This window comes from Schistocerca americana, chromosome 2, assembly GCF_021461395.2.
Source record: "Schistocerca americana isolate TAMUIC-IGC-003095 chromosome 2, iqSchAmer2.1, whole genome shotgun sequence".
Classification (NCBI taxonomy): Eukaryota; Metazoa; Arthropoda; class Insecta; order Orthoptera; family Acrididae; genus Schistocerca; species Schistocerca americana.
The window spans coordinates 431,310,695-431,329,045 of record NC_060120.1 but is presented as its reverse complement, the minus strand read 5'-3'; the positions used below and the strand labels follow the sequence as shown (position 1 = coordinate 431,329,045).

Sequence of the window (18,351 nt, the reverse complement as noted above, 5' to 3'; positions counted from 1 at the left end):
GTGCACAGATTCCGTCCCGTGGGGGTGGTAGGGGGGGCGGAGGGGGGGGAGGGGGCGGGAGGAGTGATGGCGACAGGAAGGGCAGTCGACCACCAACTGCCACTAATATTTCCGCAACATTATAACAGTGCCGATCCCATAAGATATGCGGGAAAAAGCAAGGAGGAAGAAGAAGAAGTCATGCAGAGGAGAATAGGTTTTGCGCAGGATAGACTAGCGTGCAGAGCTGTACAAACCAGTGACTAGAGTTGCTCTATACCAAAACTACGCTTCGGTTGTCTTCGTACAGTATAAAAATGACGTAGTAAATCGTAGAATTACTGGCAGTATTGGTAACATTGATGAGGAAAGCAACATAATATGTGAGAGAGAAACTGGGAGTCGACGGCATCTCTTCGTCTTTTGTTTGCTTCTTTTGCACACAATTAGAGCCGCACATGGTCCAGTGTTAGTTTATTGTGTATTTTATATAGTTAAAAAATGTAAATTGTATTTTATAAATAATAAAAGGTAGATCGCGTAACTTCTGTACATTTATATAACCAAAGTAGTTACTTTTGATGCAAGTACAGTTTACATACCCAAACGTTAAAAAATCAGTTTAATTATTGTTGTTATGCGGGCAGGGGTGGCTGAACGGTTCTAGACGCTACAGTCTGGAACCGCGCGACCGCTGCGGTCGCAGGTTCGAATCCTGCCTCGGGCATGGATGTGTGTGATGTCCTTAGGTTGGTTAGGTTTAAGTAGTTCTAAGTTCTAGGGGACTGATGACCTGAGAAGTTAAGTCCCATAGTGCTCAGAGCCATTTGAACCATTTTTGTTGTTATTTTGTATTCAATATAACAGGGGTCTCCAAACTACGGCCCGCGGTCCGAAACAGGCCCGCGAGGGCCGGCAAACTGGCCAGCGTTAGTTGGCCGGACATCCCCGGTATCCGGCCCGCGAAATATTTGAGGTGGTACCTATATTGCCAACAACTGAGTTTCGAGGCCTATCGCGACCAATACACCGCGACATTGTTGGAGCTCTATCTTTACAAAGCGGAAGGCTAACCACAATAAACAGACAGACCATTCTCCGCGCAATAATGAAAAAAAAGAACGGTTAACAGATTGGTTTGGCGAAAACATTTTAAGTAAAAAAATTCTTTGCATTTTATTCTGGCCACGAGCCTGGTGCAAGTCTTTCAAATGGACGCCACTTCGGCGACTAGCCTTAGTAATGAACCATTATGGAAGTTGCTTCTTAAGCGAGGTTTCAATTTCTTTTGATTACTTTGCAAAATACACGTAGCAACTAAATCGTATAAAATAATTTTTATTTAAAGGCATTTTAAAGAAAATTCAATACCTGGTGTACATAATGATATTGGATATTTTAGTTGTAACTGATGTATAAAATAACTGCAATTAATTTATATCTTGAAAACTCACAGTGTTAGAGTATTCACGTAAAGAAATTTGACATCTTAGTGATAATTAGTGACTTTTATGTAGCTTAACTATCCTTTCATAATTACCTCCAGTTGTGGATCAAGTTTACTGATAGAGATAATCATCACCGACTTCAAATGCTCATCACTCAATTTTGATCTGTAAATACTTTCTGCATGTTTCATTTTGGAGAAAGTTTTTCACACAAATAAGTAGTGCCAAAAGCGGAAAAAATCCATGGGGAAATTTATGTAAATTTGGAAACTGTTGGATGGAGGACACTTATAAAATTCCAGTAATGTTGACTTTGAATGTTTTTATTTAAAAAAGTCGCTACATTGGCAATCAATAATTTCAAACTGAAGTTCTGCGGGTATCGCTTCTATATAGACGTCAAAGGGATTTAGAAATATCTTGACATCGTTTGAATTTGCATCGATATCTGAAAAACGTGATTCAAAATTAATTTTTAAAGCGCCCAAAGCTTCAATTGCGAAAGTTACAGGAAACGGAATCTCAGTTTGCTGACTGAATGTTTTGCATGTATTAAAATGCATGAAGCATACTTTGTTCAACTGAGATTGAAACAAACCAATCTTTTGTCGAAAGGACTTAACATGCGTGTATAATCAGGCAGAAGCTGGTTTACACCTTGCAATTTTAAATTAAGGTCATTCTTATGTTTAGTTAAGTCTGTATAAAATGCTAGCAGTCATAACCACTCACCGTTCCTTAACTCAGACAGAGGCCGATTTCTTTCGTTCAAAAAAATTTCAATTACTGTTCGGAGTTAAAAGAAACGGGTCAGAACTTTACCGCAGCTAAGCCAGCGCACTGTAGTGTAATATGGCAAGTCGCTTTCTTCAATATCTTCAAGAAAATCGCGGAACTGGCGATGACTGAGTGCGTGGGATCTGATATAATTGTTGTTTTTGTTGTGGTCTTCAGTCCTGAGACTGGTTTGCTGCAGCCCTCCATGCTACTCTATTCTGTGCAAGCTTCTTTATCTCCCAGTACCTACTGCAACCTACATCCTTCTGAATGTGCTTAGTTTATTCATCTCTTGGTCTCCCTCTGCGATTTATTCCCTCCACGCTGCCCTCCAATACTAAATTGGTGACCCCTTGATGCCTCAGAACATGTCCTATCAACCGATCCCTTCTTCTTGTCAAGTTGTGCCACAAACTTCTCTTCTCCCCAATCCTATTCAGTACTTCCTCATTAGTTATGTGATCTACCCATCTAATCTTCAGCATTCTTCTGTAGCACCACATTTCGAAAGCTTCTATTCTCTTCTTGTCCAAACTATTTATCGTCCATGTTTCACTTCCATACATGGTACACTCCATACAAATACTTTCAGAAACGACTTCCTGACACTTAAATCTATACTCGATGTTAACAAATTTCTCTTCTTCAGAAATGCTTGCCTTGCCATTGCCAGTCTACATTTTATATCCTCTCTACTTCGACCATCATCAGTTATTTTGCTCCACAAATAGCAAAACTCCTTTACTACTTTAAATGTCTCATTTCCTAATCTGATTCCTTCAGCATCACCCGACTTAATTCGACTACATTCCATTATCCTTGTTTTGCTTTTGTTGATATTTATCTTATACCCTACTTTCAAGACACTGTCCATTCCGTTCAACTGCTCTTCCAAGTCCTTTACTGTCTCTGACAGAATTACGTCATCGGCGAACCTCAAAGTTTTTATTTCTTCTCCATGGATTTTAATACCTACTTCGGATTTTTCTTTTGTTTCCTTCACTGCTTCGTCAATATACAGATTGAATAACATCAGGGAGAGGCTACAACCCTGTCTCACTCCCTTCCCAACCACTGCTTCCCTTTCATGCCCCTCGACTCTTATAACTGCCATCTGGTTTCTGTACAAATTGTAAATAGCTTTTCGCTCCCTGTATTTTACCGCTGCCACCTTCAGAATTTGAAAGATAGTATTCCAGTCAACATTGCCAAAAGCTTTCTCTAAGTCTACAAATGCTACAAACGTAGGTTTGCCTTTCCTTAATCTAGCTTCTAAGATAAGTCGTAGGGTCAGTATTGCCTCACGTGTTCCAACATTTCTAAGGAAGACAAACTGATCTTCCCCGAGGTCGGCTTGTACTAGTTTTTCCGTTCGTCTGTAAAGAATTCGCGTTAGTATTTTGCAGCCGTGACTTATTAAACTGATAGTTCGGTAATTTTCACATCTGTCAACACCTGCTTTCTTCGGGATTGGAATTATTATATTCTTCTTGAAGTCTGAGGGTATTTCGCCTGACTCATACATCTTGCTCACCAGATGGTAGAGTTTTGTCAGGATTGGCTCTTCCAAGGCTGTCCGTAGTTCTAATGGAATGTTGTCTACTCCCGGGGCCTTTTTTCGACTCAGGTCTTTCAGTGCTCTGTCAAACTCTTCACGCTGTATCATATCTCCAAATTCATCTTCATCTACCTCCTCTTCCATTTCCATAATATTGTCCTCAATTACATCGCCCTTGTATAGACCCTCTATGTACTCCTTCCACCTTTCTGCTTTCCCCTCTTTGCTTAGAACTGGGTTTCCATGTGAGCTCTTGATATTCATACAAGTCGTTCTCTTTTCTCCAAAGGTGTCTTTAACTTTCCTGTAGGCAGTATCTATCTTACCCCTAGTGAGATAAGCCTCTACATCCTTACATTTGTCCTCTAGCCATACCTGCTTAGCCATTTTGCACTTCCTGTTGATCTCATTTTTGAGACGTTTGTATTCGTTTTTGCCTGCTTCATTTACTGCATTTTTATATTTTCTCCTTTCATCAATTAAATTCAATGTTTCTTCTGTTACCCAAGGACTTCTACTAGCCCTCGTCTTTTTACCTGCTTGATCCTCTGCTGCCTTCACTACTTCATCCCTCAAAGTTACCCATTCTTCTTCTACTGTATTTCTTTCCCCCCTCCTTGTGAATTGTTCCCTAATGCTCTCCCTGAAACTCTGTACAACCTCTGGTTTAGTCAGATTATCCAGGTCCCATCTCCTTAAATTACCACCTTTTTGTGCTTTCTTCAGTTTTAATCTACAGTTCATAACCAATGGATTGTGGTCCGAGTCCACATCTGTCCCTGGAATTGTCTTACAATGTAACACCCTGTTCCTAAATCTCTGTCCTACCATTTTATAATCTATCTGAAACCTGTCAGTATCTCCAGGCTTCTTCCATGTATACAACCTTCTTTTATTATTTTTGAACCAAGTGTTAGCTATGATTAAGTTGTGCTCTGTACAAAATTCTACCAGACGGCTTCCTCTTTCATTTCTTAGCCCCAATCCATATTCGCCCACTACGTTTCCTTCTCTCCCTTTTCCTGCTGACGATTTCCAATCACCCATGACTATTAAATTTTCGTCTCCCTTCACTATCTGAATAATTGCTTTTATTTCATCATACATTTCTTCAATTTCTTCGTCATCTGCAGAGCTAGTCGGCATATAAACTTGTACTACTGTGGCAGGCGTGGGCTTCGTATCTATCTTGGCCACAATAATGCGTTCACTATGCTGTTTGTAGTAGCTTACCCGCATTCCTATTTTCCTATTCATTATTAAACATACTCCTGCATTACCCCTATTTGATTTTGTGTTTATAACCCTGTAGTCACCTGACCAGAAGTCTTGTTCCTCCTGCCACCGAACTTCGCTAATTCCCACTATATCTAACTTTAACCTATCCATTTCCCTTTTTAAAATTTTCTAACCTACCTGCCCGATTAAGGGATCTGACATTCCACGCTCCGATCCGTAGAACGACAGTTTTCTTTCTCCTGATAATGACATCCTCTTGAGTAGTCCCCGCCCGAAGATCCGAATGGGGGACTATTTTACCTCCGGAATATTTTACCCAAGAGGACGTCATCATCATTTAACCATACAGAAAAGCTGCATGCCCTCGGGAAAAATTACGGCCGTAGTTTCCCCTTCCTTTCAGCCGTTCGCAGTACCAGCACAGCAAGGCCTTTTTGATTAGTGTTACAGGGCCAGATCAGTCAGTCATCCAGACTGTTGTACCTGCAACTACTGAAAAGGCTGCTGCCCCTCTTCAGGAACCACACGTTTGTCTGGCCTCTCAACAGATACCCCTCCGTTGTGGTTGCACCTACGGTACGGCTATCTGTATCGCTGGGGCACGCAAGCCTCCCCACCAACGGCAAGGTGAAATAACTGGCTTTAAAACTTCTGACATATCTAAATGTTTTCCACACAAAGACTGTTGGTGAATAATACAATGCACTACTAATGGTTTTGAGCCACCGTCATTGTCTACGGCCTTAGAAAGGAGAGCAACAGCACCTTTATGTTTCCCACACATGTTTTAGCCGCCATCAGTTGTAATACATTTTAATTTCTTCCACTGAAGATTGTTTTTCTGAACTGCCCTTTCAACTCCTTTAAAAATATCTTCGCCAGTGGTCGTCCCGTGAATACTGTGAACATCAAGGAGCTCTTCATAAACTTCATAATTTTTGTCAATCCCTCGAATAAAAAGTAGTACTTGAGCAGTATCTGATACATCTGTTGACTCATCCACGGCCAAAGAGAACCAGTCTTCGTCTTGATTTTTGTCACGCAGTTGCGCTGATATATTTTGTGCAATGTCATCTATTCTTCGAGCCACAGTGTTTGCCGACAAACTTATGTTTTTAAATAAATTAACTTTTTCTGGACACATTTCTTCTGCTGTTGCAATAATGCAGTTCTTAATTAATTCACCGTCAGTAAATGGCTTACACTGTTTCGCTACTGAATGAGCCACATGAAAACTAGCACGAGTTGCTACATGTTGTTCAGCAATTACTTTCTTAAACAGCGACTGCTGGGTTTTTAGCTGGCGTTTCAGAGACTCATACATTTCTAATCGTTCGCATCCTGTAAACTTGGAGTAATTCTGAGAGTGCTTAGTCTCATAATGACGTTTTATATTGTATTCTTTGAAGACTGATATTGCTTCATTGCAAATAATACACATTGGTTTGTTTCTTGACTCCACCATGAAATACCGACATCCCCACTGGTCTTTAAAAATTCTACATTCACTGTCAATCTTTCGTTTCTTTTCCATATTTGTACAGAACTTCACAAAAGATTGTAACCTGAAAATAAAATTGTGCTATTTAATACTAATAAAACTAGGGAGTAGACTGCCGAAACAAAATGCAATGAATTTATTTTTAAGGTACTTTAATTACTAAATTAAATACTCACAAATACACTGTAGTTCCACTAAAAAATACAGTGAAAAAATACTCAAGTCGTGCTATACGTATTTCGATTTTCAGATTATCCTTGTCTCTTCGAATTCAGCCTTTGAATTGTCCCACACGTCGTTGTCTCACCTACTAGTACACCGCATAACACACTAAAAAATTCGTGAGACACTCGCAACATAGACACAATCACGCAACAGAACTATCAAATATATGCTCTGGCTTTGACATACTCTATCTCTGTTACGTCTTGCAGTAATAGTGTTGCTACACTGATTTTGAGATTTCGTTAACTTTGCAGGACGCTTTCGTGAAGAGTGTGCAGTGACATACTTATTTGTCGGTGAAATTCGCCAGAATAAAATACTCCAGAATTTCGGTCAGGTACGTCCACCAATGAAAATTATGTAATTAAATAAAAATCGTAGTTCGTTTCAGTGCTAGCTATCCCACAACCTTAGATTTTTGCGATTTCATCTTTCCTTTAGCCTTACATTACGGTGACCATGGAGCGCTAGGGTTCTTTGATCCCATTAGGTAGGTCTTGGCCCTTATGACTTCGTGGAGGAGTCAATGTGGTCCGCGGACTAAAACGTTTGGAGACCCCTGCAATAGAACGTTCCTCATCATGATCAAAACCAGAGTTTCCTCTTATTTATGATAAGTGCGAAAGTTGTGTACAAATAACAGAAACAAGTTTTATATAAGCTCGACCAAGTAGTGAAGGGATGTTTGATTTGTTTTTCTTTTGCATTTTTTTTTCAAGTTTACCCTCTTTTTGAGAAAATTGCGACTTCTAATGCTATATGATAAATCTGTGTTTTTTATTTTGTTTTCGCTACAACATCCCTCTGTTTCGCTTGGAAAATCAACGATTTTTGAATAAAACTGAAACAATTTTGCTATACAGAGTGTTTATTTTTAAGTAATCGACAGCACCCTGATTTAATTTCTAGACTGTTCACCACTAACTGTTTCTAGGCGAATCCAATAAGACACTGACCGCATACGCAAACAAAGCTATCAAAATGAGGTGACGCCCGATGCATATGCAAAACGCCTAATGTATATGTAATGCGGTTACCATGTTAACTGTCCACCCCAGTAGCTGAGTTGTCAGCGCTACAGAATGTCAATCCTAAGGGTCCGGGTTAGATTCCCGGCTGGGTCGGAGAGTTTTCTCCGTTCAGGGACTGGATGTTGTGTTGTCCTAATCATCATAATTTCATCCCCATCGACGCGCAAGTCGCTGAAGTGGCGTCAAATCGAAAGACTTGCACCTTGCAAACGGTCTATCCGACGGTAGGCCCTAGACACACGACATTTACATTTACCATGTTAACTGACCAAATTTACTAGGAAAACTGTCGACTACGCTTACTTATGATACTCTACGGTAGTTTTTCAACTCTATCAGTGACACAAGGGATCATAAAGGCGTTTGCAAAGCAGCTTCCAACATGCAACTGGGGTTTGTTGACAATCGCTTTATTGGTCTTATGTAGTACGTTGATAATAGCGGAGGAACTGCAGGGAATGAAAGGAGTTCGAGAGTAGGATGGAAGGAGGGGCAAGAAAATGACTCTTCTGTGTTTAGAGTTTTAAAAACGAGCCATGGACTTAATTAGCCTCAGATGATGAAGACAACGAGCTAATGCTTTGCTGAAGATGGCTAGGAAAAACAGACAAATCATTATTCATCATGGAGAGTGGTGTTTTCAAAACTATTCCTCCTCTTTATGAGCTCAGTGTCGTCAGTAGTTCATGAACTTCATTGTTTTCGTGAGAGAAACTAGTCGGTGTTACTCACAGGGAACATTATTTCAATCAACAGCAATGGCATTCAAACTTAAGACCGGAAGCGTGCCAAAGACGAGGGACACATTGCAAGTTGTCTCAAGCTTCATCTATGTTTGTGTTTTACGCTTTAGCACTTATTATAATTAACGCAAAATATGGAAGAGATCCTTGATTTATACCGTATGGAGCAAAACATTATTCTTTTTCATAGAAGGGATGCACACAGACTACATTGGTTTCCATAAAACAAGGACAAATTGCTAAAGGGAAGATAATTCAGCAAATTGTATGGCGACTGTGAAGAAAGTTTGTAAGTGTGAGCTAAAACGCTGTCTCAGCTGCCTTCTCTCATACAGTTGTGTGATGTTTACAGATGACGCAGTATCAGAAAGATGCCCTAGGGTTCATGATGTAGTAATGTGAATAGCTGCAGTGGTGACAATTTAATCAGTTTTCTTCTGAGCTGTATCTGATCTAGTAGTTACGATATTTTATGGAAACCAGTGTAGTTACCCAATACTACCGTTGCTCTTTTCGGGTAACAAAACATTGCGTTGCTACAAGCACAGTCGAAAATACATTTCATGAATGTTGGGAATCGGCATTCTATTGGTATTGCAAATTTGATCTGTTACTGATAGGACAAAAAAATGGTTCAAATGGCTCTGAGCACTATGGGACTCAACTGCTGAGGTCATTAGTCCCCTAGAACTTAGAACTAGTTAAACCTAACTAACCTAAGGACATCACAAACATCCATGCCCGAGGCAGGATTCGAACCTGCGACCGTAGCGGTCTTGCGATTCCAGACTGCTGCGCCTTTAACCGCACGGCCACTTCGGCCGGCACTGATAGGACACCTGGCTGGCTTTACCACCTGCGGTTTACCTTATAAACAATGAGTGTATTATCTGCGCTTGATTTGCTCATTTTGATGTCAAAGGAGTTGTATGGGAATTGCTTACCATGCAAAGCTCCTTCATAGTATCCATACCAATCGCTCGGTCTCCGAAGTAGAAACTGCGTATCTGCTCTGCCACTGTATCCCTGTCCTCGTCTCTGCACCGGAGGTTGTATGGAATGAGTAGCCGGTGGTTCACAGCGTAATTCGTTACGACCTTCGGCTCCTTCAGCAGATCTGTGAAGAAAACACCAACAAGAAATGAAAATTACCTGACAGGGTGGCGATTGGACAAAATGCCATTTTGCAGCAGATTAAGTCCGTCACTGCCATACGTTCAGAACTACCGAATTATGTCTGAAGATATAAGAATTCAAGGGTTATTTGAGCTGAGCCTTGTCATCGTAACACAGAAAAGTGACGAGGGCATATACACTCTAAGACAAAATGTAAGCAACGCACCATGATGGAATTATCCGAATAGGACGGAAGTCGGTAGATATGATGTACACTCAGAGACAAGCAAAAAATTACAATTTCAGGAAAACTGGATGATTTATTCTTAAGGAAAAGTTTAATAAATTGAGCACATCAATAGTGCGTTGGGCCACCACTGGCCCTTATGGAAGTACTTTTTCGGCTTCGCGTTGATTGACAGAGTTGTTGGAAGCCCTGTTGAGGGATATCGTGCAAAACTCTTTCTAATTGGAGCGTTAGATGGTCACAATCACGAGCTGGTTAGAAGCCCCTGTCCATAGTACTCTGAACGTTTTTCATTATGGAGTGATCCGGTGACTTTGCTGGCCAAGGTAGGGTTTGTCAAGCACGAAGGTAAGCAGTAGAAACTCTCTGCGTGTGCGTACGGACATTATCTTGGTGAAATGTAAGACTAGGATGTCTTGCCACGAATGGTAACAAAACGGTGCGTAGAATATTGTCGACGCACCTCTGTGCTGTAAGGGTGCCGTGGATGACGACCAAAGAAGACCTGCTGTGAAATAAAACGGCACCCCAGACCATCACTCCTGGTTGTTGGGCCATACGGTGGGCGACAGACCGGTTGGTCTCCAACTGCTGTCCGGGGCGTCCCCAGACACGTCTCCGCTGGTCAGCGGGGCTCAGTTCGAAGCGAGACTCGTTACTGAAGACAACTCTGCTCCAGTCAATGAGATTCCCGGCTTAAGACTTGTGGCGAGGAGGCCAGGACACAGTCGGATAGCAACCTGACTATCGCCCACCACAGAACCTGACAGCCAGGAGTGAGGATGGTCTGGGGTGCCACCTGTTTTATTGTCATCGGCGACACTCTTACAGCACAGTGGTAAGTCGAAGATATTTTACACCCCGTTTCGTTGGCCTTCATAGCAAGCCATGCTGTCCTTACATTTCTGCCTACTCGCAGACGACGTGAGTTTCTGCTGCTTGTCTTCTTGCTTGCCTAAAACTACCTTGGCCAACAAGGTCGCCAGATCACTCCCCAAATGAACGTTTGGAGCATTATGGGCAGGGCTCTCCAACCATTTCGGTGTTTTGACTATATAACGCGCCAATTGGACAGAATATGGCACGACATCCATCAGGAGCACATCCAGCAAGTCTGTCACTCAATGCGAAGCCGAATAAGTGCTTGTATAAGGCCCAGAGGTGGGCCAACGTATTACTGGCTTACTCAGCTGGTGAATCTCTTTCCTCCTGAATAAATTATCCAATTTTTCTGTAATTGTAAGCACTTTTTTGTTCCTACGTGCACATCACATCTACCGTTTTCCAGCCCATTCGGATAATACCCATATAGTACGTTTTTCTTCATTTTTTCATTTTTTGTCTCAGAGTGTATATTAAAATTACCGTGGGACCAGTCTAAGAATTCATAGGTGAAATCTTTTCAATCTAATTATACACAGAAGATTAAATACGAAAATGGAAGAGGTACTAGACGAAGGACAGTTCTACTTCAAAATAGAAATGAGGCCGGAAAGTAATTCTGATTTCGCACTTAGTAACGGAAAAAAGCGACAAGAAGAACCGTGATCCCTACTTAGTTAATTCACCGGAAAAGAATGTTAGTCTCCGCCTTAAAAGCGCACAGTGCTTGATTTGATTCGCTGCAAATGGTGTAGAACTACTATCAGGCGATCATGTCAAACTGTGTTGTCTGTTGTTGATAGAAGTATTGATAGTGAAATAAGGTGTGTGTGTTTGGGGGAGGGGGGAGGGGTGCCAGTTGGTTATTACATTGTGTCCCAGTTCCTCTAGGACTGCTTGTGTGAAATTCCATGATGCAATAATGTCTCGTGACGAGTTGCGGCGTTACGATCCTTGAAGTGTGAACAACAGCCGTGCAGGAGGTCAAAGCTCTAGCATCGTTGCATCAGGCCCAACCATGACAACGCGCCAGTCCACAAAGCGAAGATCGTGCGCTAGCGGATCACTCCTGGATCACCTCCCAGATTTGGCCACAGCCGACATCTAGTTGTTCCCCAGATAGACATTAGGAATGAGAGGACCCCGTTACGGCGCACTTAAGGATATCCAGGACATCTGTACTGCAGTACTAAATGCAGTTTTTCAAAAAAGGACTGCAATTACAGTTTCAAAACACTTTTAAAACGATTTCAGCTCTGCTTTGATTCAGGGGGAGACTATTTTGAATAAATATAGTGATTTTGTGAACATAAGAAACGACATTTAATTTTTAAAACCATAGTCTTAACGGAACTGTGATACACTGCGCATACGATCAGCGCATTTAGATGAGTCGATACGGAAACGTGACATAGTGGCAGTAAGGAGATATTGTGTTCAGGCGTGCCCATGACTACACCACTATTAAAATTGCTCGATTTGATGGTGTGTCAACGCAGAATGTCCCAACGCCTCTACAAGTAATGGCGCATCAATCGTAGTCATGTAACACAGCGTAAGAATATTGGACGTAAAAAAGATAGTAACAAACCGTCAGGGGGCTGAAGACGGATGTCCCTCCTTGTCAGTGACAATCTATTTCATATGCGACAAGAATTGCCACTGTCAACGAAAGCAGGTCCATCTCGCCCAGTTTCCGAGCGAACACTGTGGAGGAAACTTCATGCAGTGGACGTTTGGGGCCGGGTGACTCACGAAAGTCCATTGCTCACGAAGGCACATATAGCTGCGCATCTTCAGTGGATCAAACAACACAGAAACTGGACAGTAGCTGACTGAGTAGTCCGACGACGCGTGGTTTTGCTTCTTTCCAGAAGATGCGAGGCGTCGTACATCGACAGCCCGACGAGTCATTTAGCGCGTAGTGTCTCGAAGGTGTAGCTCAGGCTGGAGGTCGTTCTGTGCCTATTCGGGGGTGTTGTTTGTACCACGATATGGACCCATTCATTCACTTTACTCTGAACATGAATCAAGATGCTAATTTCAAAATTCTCGATGAATCAGTGTTTCAGCAGTTCGACTAGCCAACTTAGTCCCGTAAAAAGTGGCTGGGATTATTTGGAATAGCGAGTGAAATATGCACGGGGAGTTCAATAAGTAATGCAACACTTTAGTCTGACAGTAGGTTGGATTTATTCAGGATCACAATACACCGTATTATTCTCCACTCTTTTGGCTACAAAACCGTATTTTTCGACGTAATCTCCGTTCAGTGCGACTGCCTTACGCCACCTTACTGGGAGAGCATATATGTCCGCATGGTACCGCTCTACTCGTTTACGTCGGAGCAAACGTGTTGCTGCTTCAATAACCTCCCCACCGTCCATGTACTGCTTCCTGCGGTGTGCACCACTTCATTGGGCCAAACAGATGGAACTCGGAAGGTGCGAGAATCGGGCTGTAGGGTGATGAGGAAGAATAGTCCACAGAATTATGTGAGTACCTTCGGGTGCGCAGACTCGTGCGAGACCTTGCATTGTCATCGAGAAGGAATTTCGTTTGAATTTTTGTGGTGACGAACAGACTGAAGTTGTTTCTTCAATTTCCTGAGAGTAGAATTACACACTTCAGAGTTGATCGTTACACCATGAGGCAGAACATCAAACACGATGCCTTCAGGGTCCCAGAAGATCCTCACCTCGACTTTACCGGCTGAGGGTGCAGCTATGAACTTTTTCTTCAGAGAAGAGGTGGCTTGGCGCAACTCCATGGATTGCTGTTTTGCCTCTGGTTCTGTGACGATGTTCGCCAAAATATTGTCACGATCAGCCTCGTAATGCCCAAACAATTCCGCACAGATGGTCCTTCGTTGCTCTTTGTGCTCTTCTGTTAGGTGGCGAGGAATCCAGCGGAAATACACCTTTCAGTACCCCAACTGGTAGATGAGTATGCCAACACTAACAACAGAGACGTACAGATGTGCAGCAACGTGTTTGACAGTGATCCGTCGATCACCTCGGATGAGAGTGTCCGCAGTTTCCAACATAATAGGAGTCACAGCTGGGTGCGCCCTGTGTGCGAGAGATCGGACAAGCTTGCTCGACCTTGTTGCGATGATGACAGACGCCTAGCCCGACGACTCACCCTGCTTTTGTTCAGTGCCAGGACTGCCTAGACATTTTGCAAGCGCCTGTGTATATCTGCGATGCTCTGGTTTTCCGCCAAAAGAAACTCAATGATAGCTCTCTGCTTGCAACGCGTGTGATGCTACAGACGAACGTTAAACAAAATTAAAATTGAAAAGTAAGGCTGTTGCTCTCTCAGACAGTACATTTTTCAGATGGTATATCAGGATATTTCTACAGACGCTCAAAGTATTCTGAGTCGTGTATTATTCATCAATACTCACTTAAAGGCACTTCGTAAAAAAAGAGAGTAGCAGGTGGTACAGCTAAAGTGGCGGCTCTGCCGACCTGGGAGAAAGAGTGAGCCCTCGAAGGCGGTGGCGCCCGTGATGAGCGGCAGCTGCTGGAAGTCGCCGCTGCGCAGGATGTCCTCGGGGTGGCGCGTCAGGAAGGAGCCCTCTCCCGCCGGCTCCACGGTGCCCACGAAGGGGAACATCAGCCCACGCGCCTTGTCCTGCAACCGCCCGACACGCCGGTATAACGTACAGTTGCTTTTACTCGAAGGGTGAGAGCGAGCGCCACAATTTCGCTATTATCTACGACATTTAATTTATAAACTTCAATAAGCCGAATTATGGTGCTACAGCTACGCTTAGAATTCTTTCCCTATCGTCACCACCTACTAGACGTGGCGTCTACAACTAATAGCTCATAACTTATACAGAATGGTCAAAAACAGTCTCGAAAACTTGTAAGAGGGTGCTGTGCTGAGAAATAATTGTTAAGGAAAAAATTCGATACGTTCCGCCGTTTGGGGAGTTATTTAACACTGAAGTTCGGCAATCAGGTCGTAACGTGTGCAAATCAAAGCAGCCTGCCATAGACGGTGTCGTGAAACGTGTTCTTCGTTTGGTTTCCTCAAACCGAACACACGTAGCTTTTGCTCACCTCGCTTAGATTTAAAACTTCTGAAAGAGGCACATTTTAACTGATGATGAACATTTCTACAAGTGGTAACTTACCCACCCACAGATGCCTTACATTACCGCATTTTACCACATGTAAGTGCTTAAATTTGAGCTCGCAACGACCTGATGGGCTAACTTCAATGATAAACGACTCGGAAAAAGCGCAACGTATCACCTTTTTTTCTCCACAATTATTTCTCAACACAGCCTCATCTGCAACACCCTTACACGCTTTTCAAACTGTATAACATGGTGTTCATTCGCGACACAAAAGAAATTAAACTAATCGCATTAATAAGGAACTATTTGTCGCAGCGTATCAATGAGCTGTTTTACGGCAGAACAGTTCAGTTTACCGTCCGAACATTGCGTCCGCAGCGGTGCCGATGTGTCAACAGGCACGGCGTGTATCGTAAGCCAGTATGCTCGGAGAGGAGGCCGGCGGAAACAGCGAGCACAGCAGGGCAGTGCGTGACTGCGAGCGATTCAGCAAGTAGCGTGAGACAGAGACAGAACAATCAGGCGGGACTCAGTGCGCCTCCGTAACGTTATGCAAGACACATGATTCGATTCGCAACTTCATGCACTGTTGGTTTGTCAAGGGGGCTAATGTACCGACACAAATCGTTAAACAAACGTAGCAATAGGAGAGACTGTTAACGGCTGGGACTAAAGGAAGAGGGTCCGGTCATTATGAATGATGTTTAATAGCAAAACCCCTTCCCCATCCGTAAAAAAAAAAATTCTCCAGCTGACAGACCAGTAATGACTCTATCAGAATCATCGATGGCGTTCAAGCCCGTAGCGCTAGATTGTCTGATTACTGTTAGGTGGCCGGCTGGTGTGGCCGTGCGGTTCTAGGCGCTTCAGTCTGGAGCCGCGTGACCGCTACGGTCGCAGGTTCGAATCCTGCCTCGGACATGGATGTGTGTGATGTCCTTAGGTTGGTTAGGTTTAAGTAGTTCCAAGTTCTAGGGGACTGATGACCACAGCTGTTAAATCCCATAGCGCTCATAGCCATTTGAACCATTTGAACCACTGTTAGGTAACAGTTTGTGCACGATTGTTCCATCTCTACAGCACATATCCGCTACACTGGCGCCCGTGAGCTACCCAAGAGACTTTCATGACGTTTTAATGTCGCAGCCTCCGATCCACCACCCGCTTGCTGCAGGGTGGGTCACGATCGGCGAACAGCACGACATCACGACGACGCAGTCACCTGATGGGCAATAGCGCGGCTCATCGCGATGACCCAACACGGCAAAATTCAGAGCCTGCTACTGCGATAGTGTCGGACAACACGGCATCCGACAACTCCACGCGGTGTGGGAAGGCGAGAGGAGCCTTGGGAGCGACCGAGCACTGCCACGTCGTCTCGTAGGTCCAATCAGGACCACAGCAGCAGACAGACGTGAGAGTCCGACCCAGGACCTAGGAGAGAACGGAAGACGCCGTCTGAATTGTAAAATTACTGAATAAACATGTATTACAACTCATTCTTTTATTACGGCGTCTGATAACGCGCCCAGAAACCTACCACGACCACCTGAACACAGTAGGGGCATCAGCCGGGTCTGCTGGCTCTTAGAGCGCTGTTGTTTGTCGATCCTGATCTGAATCCTTACACCATGGCACGTTTCATCAAAACAAATTCATTTCAGTGGCAGCTGACGAACAGTTCACTATAGAAACTTCCTGGCAGATTAAAACTGTGTGCCGGACCGAGACTCGAACTCGGGACCTTTGCCTTTCGCGGGCAAGTGCTGTACCAACTGAGCTACCCAAGCACGACTCACGCCCCGTCCTCACAGCTTTACTTCTGCCAGTGCCTCGTCTCCTACGTTCCAAACTTTACAGAAGCTCTCCTGCGAACCTTGCAGAACTAGCACTCCTGAAAGAAAGGATATTGCGCAGACATGGCTTTGCCACAGCCTGGGGGATGTTTCCAGACTGAGACTTTCACTCTGCAGTGGAGTGTGCGCTGATATGAAACTTCCTGGCAGATTAAAACAATGTACCGGACCGAGACTCGAACATGGGACCTTTGCCTTCCGCGGGCAAGTGCTCTACCAACAGGCTACCCAAGCACGACTCGCGCCCCGTTCACGCCGAGTTCGAGTCTCGGCCCGGCACACAGTTTTATCTGCCAGGAAGTTTCATAACAGCGCACACTCCGCTGCAGAGTGAAAATCTCAGTCTGGAAACATCCCCCAGGCTGTGGCAAAGCCATGTCTCCGCAATATCCTTTCTTTCAGGAGTGCTAGTTCTGCAAGGTTCGCAGGAGAGCTTCTGTAAAGTTTGGATGGTAGGAGACGAGGTACTGGCAGAAGTAAAGCTGTGAGGACGGGGCGTGAGTCGTGCTTGGGTAGCTCAGTTGGCAGAACACTTGCCCGCCAAAGGCAAAGGTCCCGAGTTCGAGTCTCGGTCCGGCACACAGTTTTAATCTGCCAGGAAGTTTCATATCAGCGCACACTCCGCTGCAGAGTGAAAATCTCATTCAGTTTACCATAGGTTTCTTTGCGCCATGTTTGAAGTTAAACACGATGGGATCCCACCGCGTCTTAAACGTAAATGGCGTTGCAGGTATGTTTCGAGTACTCGAAGGAAGAACCTTCAAATATTGATGTGCACAAATGAGTCCTACTCCGATGGTGACCATCAGTACCAGTAAATATCTATAAGTACAAAAATTGTAGGATCGGTCGTAACTTCGATACTTCAACACTATTCAAGTGAGTCAGCTATCCCAGTTGTAATACTTCATCTTCTATCACAAATACTTTAATACTCCATAAGATGTAGTCCTCCAACTATGTACAGACGACGCAAGAATACAGCAGCGCCACTGATTTAGACGATACGCTTTTTCTGTAACTCTTCTCTCGTAACAAAATTTCCAACTTTTGTGACAACTGTCTTATGGTTTCCATAGTTATTCCTGATTCTGTGACAGGCTGTGTAGACGAGACGCCAGAACGTGGCGGACACATGACGTACCTCCTCGGTGCGACCTTCAAGAGTGTTCTCGACGAGCGCCGTGGCGGGCTGGCGCGCCAGGAAATCGAGCAGCTGGCTGGAGTCTGTTGTCGTGAGGCCGAGGTGGGCAGCCAGCGCGAACGAGCGCTCCGGCACCCGCGCGCTGATCGCGCCGTCGCCCACTGCCACGCCGCTCTGCGCGATCACTCGCCGGAACAGCCCTGCGGCATCGTGACAGGCAACTTGACGTCTCAAGGAGACATAGGAAGTCAGGCTAGGAAGAACGGCAGCAATCAAAATTAAAGAAACCAAGGGAACAAAGAGAGGACGAGGTTAAGACGTTCAAAGGTTGTGAAACACGCTTGACTACAATCAAAAAAGAGAGTGGAATCAAAAATCATCATTAGAAGACATTTATGTATCACTAGATGCAATGCCGACAGCCATTATTCACTAAAATTCACAAATTTCTTCTGGCTAACCGAAAAAAAGACATGTGGCCATTGCAATGAAAGTGCAGCACCTTTTTCTAA

At 43.9% G+C, this 18,351-nt stretch overlaps 1 protein-coding gene across 3 annotated transcripts in view; it reads right to left on the bottom strand.

Moving 5' to 3' along the window:
* The window catches only part of LOC124594739 (esterase FE4-like), an 89,296-nt gene that overhangs the window by 29,614 nt on the left and 41,331 nt on the right, over positions 1-18,351 (bottom strand). For all 3 annotated transcript variants that reach the window (XM_047133115.1, XM_047133116.1, XM_047133117.1), the window contains exons 5-7: positions 17,840-18,039; positions 14,220-14,385; positions 9,446-9,618 (exon numbers count right to left, since the gene is read on the bottom strand). In XM_047133115.1, the coding sequence (XP_046989071.1) occupies positions 9,446-9,618; positions 14,220-14,385; positions 17,840-18,039 (539 nt within the window). The remainder of the gene's footprint in view (positions 1-9,445; positions 9,619-14,219; positions 14,386-17,839; positions 18,040-18,351) is intronic.